The 11507-nt window shown below is 42.7% G+C and overlaps 1 protein-coding gene across 1 annotated transcript in view; it reads left to right on the top strand.

The window, feature by feature from the left end:
- T265_10836 (hypothetical protein) overlaps positions 1-10425 on the top strand; it is a gene marked incomplete at both ends in the record, with an annotated part of 37414 nt that extends 26989 nt beyond the window's left edge. The window contains 7 exons of the mRNA XM_009177319.1: positions 30-308; positions 1720-1933; positions 2077-2181; positions 2578-2798; positions 5749-5844; positions 6482-6579; positions 10257-10425. Of these exons, the coding sequence (XP_009175583.1) occupies positions 30-308; positions 1720-1933; positions 2077-2181; positions 2578-2798; positions 5749-5844; positions 6482-6579; positions 10257-10425 (1182 nt within the window). The remainder of the gene's footprint in view (positions 1-29; positions 309-1719; positions 1934-2076; positions 2182-2577; positions 2799-5748; positions 5845-6481; positions 6580-10256) is intronic.
- Positions 10426-11507: the final 1082 nt, after the last annotated feature.

Below are 11507 nucleotides of genomic sequence, written 5' to 3' on the forward strand. Positions count from 1 at the left end.
TGCATGAAATCATTGACCGTGACACGCAGGAACCTCTATCTCTTGTGGAAATCATCGATCGACACGTTGTTCGGCTATGCCGCTTCAACCAACTGCACCTGATTGAAGAGCTCATCATTCAAGGTTATGAACCTATTCAAAACGCCCTTTTGAGATTTCCGCATCCACGCACCTCTCTGCAACTGGCTAAACTGCATCAACACGTCGAGCTGGCGAAACTGTTGAGTAGAGCACCAAAGTACCAAGAAGCCATGAACGCTCTGCAGGAAGCCGTTGTAGCTGGAGACGAATTACAGTTTGCCAGTTTAGTGAATGAGTGGTGTCTACTGTGGTGTGAGTTTTTCTGTTTGCCACGTGTTTTCAGCTTGTACAAACAGGTGGAAAATGGAAAGAGTTCGGAAAAGCCTTAGAACACCTTAAAATCTTTTCCAAAACGATATATTTAAGATTACTTACTGCTAATCTTCTCTGGACTTCTGTTGAGTGGCTTATTAGACATCCTCGCGCCCACAGTGCTATCCAACCAACAGAAACGAATGGCGCATTAGGGTATTTGAGAACCACTCCCAGAAAATAAACAAGCAATGTAAGTTATTTTTTATTTTCTATGTAATCCCAGAAGGGGACTATCATACGATCGCTGTGAAAAATACGTCGTCTCAACATGTGCAAGAATCCTCTCGTCCCGTTTCGTGCTTTACGCAACAGCTTACCTGCACAATGTCAACGTGAGCATTGCGTCCTTATTGACTACAAACTGCCAGCGAAATCTTGGCCACAGTATTAGCTACCCAAACGCATTTTGTGATTGCGGATTTTGCCAACTGATTTGCAAACATTTTTTGGCTTTTTCTTTCTGGTCCTAAAAGGTACCTCATTTCTTCAACGAAAGACATTATCTGAAGGTTAGGTTACTCCTACTTCGATTGGTCCATTTACAATCTGTGCTGCGTTGTGGTTTGCATTTCCTGCACTTCAATAATCCGTTGAATACCACCACTTCAGTATGTCCGCTTTCTGTTCCAATGGCAGTCTGTTGCTGGTGCTGTGATCGCCCGCAACCATCCCCACCCCCGGGATGAACCAATGACCGACACTCGGCGCTCAACTAGCATGATTCGGGGAAATTTGAAGTCATTCTTTAACAGTCATCACCAATGTGATGCATCCATTAGGCAAACATTTATCTAGTTGGCAAAAAAAGGGAAAACGTATTCATGTTTGACTAGAAAAACTCATGATCCCAGGAGACTCGTACTCACCTGTCCAGTATACTCAGTATCCGGCTTGTTGATAATATGCATTAAGAAGTACCTTGAAAAAAAGCAAGAAAACGGACAACTTGGTGTAACTGAAAACCTAAGACCCTGGCGGGCAGTGGGGAGACGATCATGGTAGTCTTTTCAGGTGTGTGTGCATCACGATATCAACTGTGGGTCGGACACTAAATATGCGATACTTCCAGGCGCTATACTTCTAATCATTAACCGTATTGGTAGGGCACTCTCACTTCTAGTTTCTCGTACAAGGAATAAAACTTTAGGAGAAAACAGGGATTTGGCCGGGAGGCTGTGACGTAAGTAAATTTATTACAAAGCAGGTTTTGCACAAACACCGACACAGTTGGCGAAACGAAATTTGGATTACTTGTGGTCACTAAAACTAGGGCGTGTGATCATCCCTGGTCATTGCCAGTTGTGAATGTCACGGTTGTACGAGGGCTGGAATACTGTCAGGAGGACGATTGGGGTCCTCAACCGAGGACTTTGGCTCAAAAGTCTAAACGCAAGGCAGCAGTGTGGGCTGGAAATGCAAGTACATTACCATTTTTACGGAACATGTAGCTATACATGTTCCAACCCCCAACCGGGAGGGCCAGGAGACTGTGTTCGTCAGACCTCTACCCATGGACCAAGCTGGAATGAGAGACTCTGTGAGTGTCGCGCGGACACCCCCTGGTATAGTTCAATGGGTCGCCGCCACGACACGGTAAGGTCCACTCTCTTCTTGACGGCATCCTGGATTAAGTTACAGCGCAAACGAAAGGCCGACTATTAGCAATGTTGTGCAATGTAGGTAGCTCGGGTGCGCTGTTTGGTTGTTGGTCTGTTCGCCGAGCTTGGCAGTTGGACTGCAAATGTTTCATCACCAATCGAGGTGACATCGTCAGTGCAGGGTTGAGTGAGCCTCATCACAATTAAATTAGCCAACAATTAAACAAGAGTCAGTAAGAATGCTCAAAGCAATGAATGTCTTTAGAGTAGGATTTGTCCCATAACTGTATTGCATTTATTTGTGTGACTGCTACCGTGGGGAAATAAAGTATATTGTTGATAGCATCTTGCTAAATATACGGACACTGCAAGATTCGAGGGAGAAATTGACGAACTAAGTGAAGAGTACAACCGGCTAGGAACATTTTGGACAACTATCTATGAAGAATCTTCTAACCTGTATGGAGGTTGCCATAACAGACATTTCAAACTAGAAATTTCAATATCATGAAATGTTCTTTCCAAGTCATCAACCACTCAAACCCTCCGCAATTTACACATCCACATTCTGCCTTCACTCTAGGCGTGGATTGGCGTGGACGGTCTCTTTTGCACCTTGCTGTGATTCACCGTCAAAACAAGCTAGCGCTGCAGTTGATAGACATGTGCCCCTCACTGACAAACAACCAAGACTGTTTGGGTCGTACTCCAATGCATTATGCCATCTGCCTCGGTGACGGTCGTGAACTGTTCCTCAAGCTCGTTGCGCGAATGGGTGGTTTGAACAAAACGATTAAGGACTTTGTAAGTGCTTGCACATCAACCTCTTATAATGTGACAAAACATACACGGAGTAAACTTTTGAGGTCGTAACCAATGCCCAAACAATGCATTCTTCTTAAAACTCGCAAACAGATGTGCAAAACAGACACTTGTCCAACCAGCCATAGGCAGCTCATACTTGAAGCAACCCTACATATAAAGTTATGAAAAGATTTCCGACAGCCCATCAATACTTTAGGCCACCTTCAGGTGGGGGTAGCTCCTGATTTTTCACCGAATTCAATTCATATTCGGAAATCTGGAAGTACGTATTTGGAGTCATATGCTTCCAAAGGGACTGACACGGTACTGATGACGGACGCCACCAAATGTTGGCTAAAGCTCTTTGTTCCAAAGTTATTCAAACGTATTTGCACCATACCGGCCGCTTGATATCTCAGCTGAAACATTAATTGAAATATTGGGGTATTTTTGAACAAAATCTTCTACAAAGTTGTTACCAGGAGAGACGACTCCACGTGGCATTCAGTTAACTTCTGATGAATTCAAGTTGTACATAAAATCGGGTTTGAAATTAGGACCTAAACTCAGGAGTCATGCCTGCTTGATGACTCCCACAAAATCCTGAATTATCTGTGGACTCCTATGAGGTCCTTACCAACTTTAAAAACACTGCGTCAACAAAAAGCGCTTTTAGAGTGTGGGTCTTTTTGCAACTGAAGAAAGATCTGCTCACTGTGCAACGTATTAAGTAATGATGACGGATTTGAATGAAATTTACCTCAGCTGCTCTACAACACCGGATCAATTCGACTTTCGATCAGTGTCCTGTCTGAATGTCACGTGAATGTTTTGCCCGATATGTTAGTACTTCCAAATCCAGCTGCTCAATGGCGACGAAGCAGCCGGTAGTTTTGATGTTCCACTCCTTCATAGAACCAATTCTCTCCACAGAGTTTCCTCTTTTTTATCCAAATTCATATGACAGGATAACCAAAAATCAAAGTTTTCCGTCATATAAGGTTATACCTGACGTGCAACCCTGTCTAACTGTTCTCCAAAAGTGTCATCTGAAGAGTGCACGGGTAGTGTGGATTTGAAATTTATCATGGTTGACAACCTCAACACCCACGCTTGGGATAAAGTCACGTAGATTACTTTTTTGCCACTCTGTGAAATACTCAAGAAGGGACCTTTGCGAACTATTTTGGTAGGATAATTAAACTCAGTTCCCTTTTTGAACTGGATATCGGACCATCAATCAGACGATCAAAGCGAGGATCATTTGAGGAGCTATACGTTTAGCTAGGTGACTACAATATGATTGTCTATCATCCACAAAGTGCTATTATTGATTTTTAAGTAGATTTAATCAAAACAGTACACTCAAAAACTGTAAACAAAGCCCAAGGTACCATATATCATCATCAATGCTAAAATCGGAGAGACGGAAGTTTAACTTCATTCTCGGAGGCCAGGTACCTTTAACGTGATTCGGGAGTTCTTAAAATCCCATAAAATGGACGCTTACTTTTGAATTGATAACACGTATTTTGTAGAAGCAAAAGTTTATATGACTCCACAGCACTTCACAAAATGTAAGTGAAGTACGAGGGTTGCTCGGGTGACCAACCCTGTCGTTTAACCAAGCTACTAGAGGGGCGAATAAATGAACGCGAATATCATGCCTGAATCTCGGTTGGAAATTGGACGAATTTACAGCATAGCTTACTTTCACTTGCATCACGAACTCAACTTAGAAAAAAACAACCCAACTTAACTTTGATGTCGCTTTGCAAGCACTCGAGCGAACTGGCCGATGCGTACATACTGCAAACTACCTTCAAGGTTTATCTAAAGTAGTGCGCATCTCACGAGACTCCGTAGGGTCTCGACCCCGCAACCTCCTGGCTAGTAGTGGTTGAAAGTTCATCTGGAGCCCTCTCAGCGGCCGACGGATCATCCATGATTAGTCAGAACAAGTCAACAACTTGTTCAAACAATTGTTACTTTCAAAAGTCCTTACGTTTTCCAGATTTACGGACAGTAAAGAACCATTTAAGGACCAAACCGAAATACTTCCATTAAGAGTACTAATAGAGCATGGGTTAGAGAAAGCTAAATTCCTCACGGAAATTGGGATCTCTGACTGTAAATGATTACCACCATTCTTTCATCTACTCATGATCAAAGAATAGTTATTCGGTAAGTCTAAAGTGCCCTTTCCGCTGGCTGATCGCGAAGGACTTGCACGTGTTTCACCAGGTGTTTCACCAATCGGCACAATTGCTCATGGTTCAAAATACTGAATAAGTTCACAGGAAATGCGCTGCAGTGTACGTTTTTAAACTAAATCTGAAAAAAGAAACTTGGGTAAACTGCTAGAATCAAACTGAGTTATGGTACACATGAACTCTCCAATCCATAGTATATGCTATGCAGAAGAGGAGAACATGCCTCAATCAGCTCATGTGGATTCTACCATCTTTCGGAAAATACGTATTAACAAAATTCCCCTCGGGAGATTTGACTATCCTCTTTAAATCAGGGTTGGTCACAATGCTGGTCAGCTGCTCGCAGCGAAAAGATTTTGTTTAACTTATCATATGGAAGATAGTGGGTTCGAAACTCCATAGATTTTCGTGGTCATCATTCGTAAAAAGGATAAAACAGCTGTTTAGTGCTTCCTGACTTCTCAGCATAGATGAGCTTCAATCACAAGACGAAAACCCAGTCGATATTCGCATCACCCTTGTATGATCACTTATGATGCCCTGATCTGGAGCGGTTATTCTAGTTGTTAGAAAAATTACTCCTAAAATCCTTCTGCAGTTTATGCACTCAGAAACCGGGTGACTCGATGTATCTCTTGCAGTTGTATGCAGACAGACTCCAACGGTTTTCTATTTAATGCTAAGGCCAAGATCAATATGGATTAATTTTTTTCCGACATTTCCCGTTTGCCATATAGGAAAACGTCTCCATTGGAAACTACGGTGATCAGTTCGAGAAAGGAGTGGAAAAATACCGCGACCTTGTTCGCCATGAATGCGAGCTTCGGCCTCCAGTTCCTCCTCGGCAAAGGACGGCGAATTCCCCGAAGCCATCTGAAAGAGAAGGAACCCAGCATGTTGTAAACTGGCCAGTGGATGTACCAACAATAGAAAAGGATACCTCACTTGATTCAAAACTGAAGGAATGGATACGTCAGATGGGGGCATATTCGCACAAGATTATAACAAAGGGCTTTGTTTAATCATTTTGTTTCTGGTTTACTAATTGCACAGTTACTCACTGGCTAATATCGACTAACTGCTCTATCTCTTTGGATTATTTTGCTTTGAATTTAATCGTAGATTCAAGATAAGCGGCATGACTTTTCACAAAGCCTGGTATTTTTTATTCTTCCTTCCGAAATAAGGGAATATACAGACGCTTTTCAACCAAGTTACAACAGTGAACACCCGTGCTCCACACTGATGTTACTATAAATAGTCTGGGTCAGGGAAACAGTAACCAAGTACACAGCCCCGTAACTACGTTAAATGCTAGTTTAAAGACCGTGCGAAAGAAACATGAAACGGTCTGTGTGCAGCCCATTCACTTGTAGAATATCATGAACAAGAGATGCACTTGAGTTTCTCGTGAAAATGATTTGCAAATGAGTGTATTTCTCGAAAACAGTCCAATTTGGGTTCAAGTAGAACATACGGTTGACGGAAACTCGAAGATTGCGCCTACCTGATGAGCCCCAAGAAGGACGAAACCTGTCGTGGGCTGTCGAAGAGTTTTCAGCAGCCTTGTGAGTAGTTTCCTGTACGTTAAATGTTAGTTTAAAGACCATGCGAAATGAACTAACAGGGGTATGAATAAGGTTCTGAAGCGTTGAAGTTTTTCGAGCGGCAACGAATAACGGTACAAACACAGTGGTTTAATTTCTACCGTTTTTTTAAGTAAGCCCACGGAATTTGTGTGGTACAGATACCATGTTGGAAATGTAGTCATGTGACCAATTCTCATATTCACACCGAAAAATGTCTGTGATCTGTTCTGTTTTAATTATTTTGCGTCTATCCTCTGCAATCTCAGTTAAGGATTTCTGGAGCGATTTTTCGGGGGCTTGAGCGCAGTAAGGTCTCCCGTGTATCAACATTCACATGGCAACATGGTCGGGTGCTTCGCTCTATAGAAGGCTTGCACATGCAACTTGAGATATGCTAACTTAACACTAGTCGTACCAATGAGTCTTAGTATACCAGACATTCAAAATGAGACGTTTCATAGGGCCTGTAAAGCATTAGGTTTCACTGATTGGATATGATTTGGAACATTCTGCCTAGTCATTGTTTTTTTCTTGAGGCCCTTTAAAAATATTTTTCCGTTATATGGTTAATGTCTGCATCAGATTAAACCATGTTGAAATACTGTCGTAGGATTTTACAGGAGGAGTCTAACGGTCCTTTCTTCATTTTTCAGTGCTGAAGGTGAAATGACCATGGGGTTTCATTTGAAGTTTCAGCTTGAATTATGCATATACGATAGCTCACACGGGAACATTGGAGTTTCATAAATATTACCTCTCCATAAGACACTTACAACAGTTACCAAGGTCACTCTGGGGCAGCTCTTCAATATAAGCAATATGATTCTGTATTTAACCGGTAAACCAACAAAGTCAGGGCACTAGTTCTCCAACGGCGGAAACTGACCCCTGGGACAGAAGTCTGAGTGTTTCTATTGGAATGTGGATTCAACAGTCAAAAACACGAACTGTTGTAATATTGATTACTGGCCTGATTTGTGTGATTTTCTGACCGTTTGATACTTGTTCTTGTTCGTCCGTAAATTTCTGCAACAACTCTGTTAACTTATCGTTCATTAGTAATAATTTTTTGATCAGAAATTTTTGCAATTGAAAGAGACGGTTCATGTGGACAAAACAGTAGTAACAACACTGTTACAGATGAACGCATTCTACGCAAGCCCTTCTGTTGTAACTGGTGCAAAGTGGAGCAAAATAAATCAACTTACAACACTAGGTGTAGTGCATATGTCGTGACCAATCAGTAAAAGTAATACAAAGTCAGAGTAACCATCAAGTTCCCTTGAGTGTGCAGTACATGCTTGATTCGATCAGCCAAGATTTGATCTTACTATAGCCTGATGATCCGCATTGGTTTAAAAAGCAACAATCCCGAACACTAGTGGTTGCGCATGTAAGAACTGCCTAAGATGTGCTGGTGCTACGCTTCACTCAATGTAACACTTATGCAACACACACTTTAGCTAAACTCTCTTTTCAAGCTCATATCAGTGTAACGGTGATACTACTGATAGTGAGGCACGCGAGTAGTATGTGCTGTTCGTAGCATTTCGCTTTGCGTCTATTGAAAAAGGGAGATCTTTTGCGGAATTCGTGGAGCCACTTCGTAACATTTGCTTGGAGTTGACCGACGAGTGAATGGAGTCAATGAATCTCCAGGAAAGTTCAAGAAGACTCATTCGGGAGAAGACGGGTGTCCAGTTTTTGCAACTAAGATGCAAATTAGGGTTTTGCTTCCCTGTTCAATGGTCTGTAACCGGTCAGTTGGTATTTCCGAATAAATAACTCTGCAGCGAAGGCCTTTTTCCTTTCATCAGTATAGGGTTCCAAAATAATTGTCAAGATTCCTGAAACAGCTACATCCCTCATCTTACCACCTGTCTCAGAATAAACATGTCGATACCACACTAATGAGTCAGTGGTAAGATATGGAGACTAGACCAGCGATCAACAAGGTGGAAAAAAATTCTGGCTTGGAGTGGACTGAATGGGTCTATAAATCCACAAGTTGTTCGCTCACTTTGCCGTCCGAATTTATCCACGTTGTGTTAACTTTTTCCAACAGACCGGCGGCCCGTGCGTCGTATCTTTGCCTTATAATTTTTACTGTTGGTTGGGTCTGTTTGCGGAATGACGGATGTCATAAGAACTGCCCTCGTTAAGCTCGATGAAAATAAACGCTCTTTGTTCATTCTGAGCGAATTTATCCGCATTTGTGCTATGCTATTTGTTATATTGTTTCTGGTTTTGTTGTGAGAGAGATTTTCTACTTTGACCTCTTTCGTGTTCTGTACTATCAATTATACTACTTTTATGCTTCAGTAGTTTATTAATTTAAGAAATAGGCGATGGGCACAATAATTACTTCTATTAGGCTACGGAATTGAAAACTCCCTTCAACCTAATTATCAGGTACCAACTATTTTCGGATGTTACGTTGATCCTGGTTACCACATAAGCCTCCATCATAACCTAATTGATTACAGGCAGGCCTCATCTAATTAGTCGACCGTGTCAACAATCTCAGCCCTACCAAAAATAGTGTCATTCACTTTAACCGAGTGCCTCTCAAACCAAACCAAATAAACCTTTCATATCAACGGGACGTGCAGGAAATTGTGCTCTTTTGGGGTAAACGGAAAGGGTTGAACGATACAAAGACCAATCCAGAACAACTGTTTTGCAGTGTCTGAGGTCGGTTCCTCATGAAACACTTGATTGTTGTGACTCGGCGCTTCGCAAGAACTGTTTCATGACAGTGTCGATACAGGGACCAGAATGGCCCAAGCACTGATCATGACCGAATGCTATGACAACAAATGACTAGCTAGAACATCAGAGAACTCCAGAAGGCTAATGTAATGTTGCCTTGTTGGAAAGCGTGGGCGGGTAGGTGAACAGTGAGAATCATGATACTGAATGGGTATCAGGGTATGAAAAAGGAACTAAATGTACCATGGGTAGAAAACACGAATTTACGAGCCCGAGAACCTGAAATACTTTGTAGCACTACTCGCATGGCACCTTGTACCGGTTGGGTTGAATACTTTGGTTTCACCCGAACCTTTCACGTGTCTGACGTGTCTTCTCGACAGGGCACTGAAATGAAACTCTCAACGTAAAATTTGTGAGCTAATCATTTTTGAGGTTCGCATTCTCGACCGTCATCCGTCCTGAATGTTGACTAACGACAGAGCCACAGTAGACATAATTCCCTCTAACAAGCACAATGCAAAGCTTAACGTGACAATCGGGAGTTTGAGAATGTGCCCAAAGTTTGCTTCTTTGTCGAATGTACAACACTGGGATACTTAGATGAAAAGTCACCCACAAATTTGCTTAGCTTGTCAGAAGTCAGTTGATTGGCAGACTTTACAGCATAATTATTCATTCTCACTTAGTCTTCACCAGATCTATCCGTCTGAATGAGGATGGTGCTTTCAGATTGAGAGTCAATAAACTTATAACATGGCTTCAGTAAACTAAAATACGGAAACCTTTGCCCATAACTAGAGGTTGCATAATGACCTCTGGCCGGGATTTTTTCCCAAAGATCCAAATAGAGCTTCAGTCAGAAAAGTCCTGGCATCATTTACTATTCAAAATACTACAGAAACCCTCCCCAAAGTCGCTGATTAAGATATCATGCTTGTTAGGAATTACCGGCAATTTCATCACACTCGTGTGAGTGTTTCCCAGTGCGAATATTCATTTAGGTCGCTGGTACAGTCGATACCCTCATTATGTCAGCCAACGCACGGAGTCCCGTATTTGTGCGGAAATCGCCTGTATAGATCAGCGGGCCAGCTAAGCACTGTACCATAGAAAAGCTACTGATGAAATTTGTTCTCCAGACCTATATTATGGCGTAATCCTATACGATAATTTCTAACGTTTTATTGGGTGTCACTTGTACGCCGACCGACCTCGTAGATACCTTACGTCTATTGCATATGGGTCATACGTCAAAGTTCTGCGGGTCAACATCGCACGCACGCACACCCCACCCAGAATAATTCTGATACGCTCGGCCGAGTGCCCGCTGGTCATAACAAGAATCACAATCACACATGCGCCAAGTTAACAATTTATATCAGCTTTTGACACGCAAACCGCGTTGTTCACGAGGTTGGAGTAGTATTTTCCTGGTAGAACGGTTATCAGCATCGAAACCGGGTTATGGCACAACAGGACGAATCATCATCTGGTAGCCCTCATCAAACTATCAGTCAAACAGCAGCCTACTCGTCAGAAGCCGATGACTATAGCGTCTGGTTCTAAAAAACCGTGGATTGCGCCGTGTCACTCATAAAATCCCGTGTTGACAGTTCGGTTGCTAGTGTTGATCTTCTGGCACTTGCCCGACGGTTGCAGTCTGGCATCATGACACAGGAGCAAGTCCTGTCTTTTCTGGACCTCTACGTCTCCAAGACATTTCCACTCACCTAGAAAACTGTATTCCATCGCCATCGTCAGCTAGCCCATCGGCTGCCAGTCAAGCGGAAGCAGATCCGCCGAGCCAACTACGCTGCCATCCAGACTCTATACCACCAAAGACGGAAAGATGCAGCGTCTGCTGTACTCGATGGGCCATGGGCGGATCTAAAGAAAGTTAACTGGAGCTTACTTCTGGACGCCGAGCAGTATTGGAAACAGGTGCTCTAAGCTCCAAAACACGTGGATAGCTGGCCAAGTTGCGTAGTAGTACCATTCGATTGGAGTCTGATCGAGCCAATTACAGGAAATGAAGTCGGTCTGCGATCCGTGTTATGAGCGATTCGTCCCCAGGCCTAAACAGGGTCACACCCAGGATGCTCTGCTGTTTCAATCCTAACGTGCTCGCTGGGTATTTCAACTTGCTCTTATTATCTGAGACTTTCAACTTGTCCTCAGTATCAATGGAAAAG

Source organism: Opisthorchis viverrini (assembly GCF_000715545.1).
Source record: "Opisthorchis viverrini unplaced genomic scaffold opera_v5_428, whole genome shotgun sequence".
Lineage (NCBI taxonomy): Eukaryota > Metazoa > Platyhelminthes > Trematoda > Opisthorchiida > Opisthorchiidae > Opisthorchis > Opisthorchis viverrini.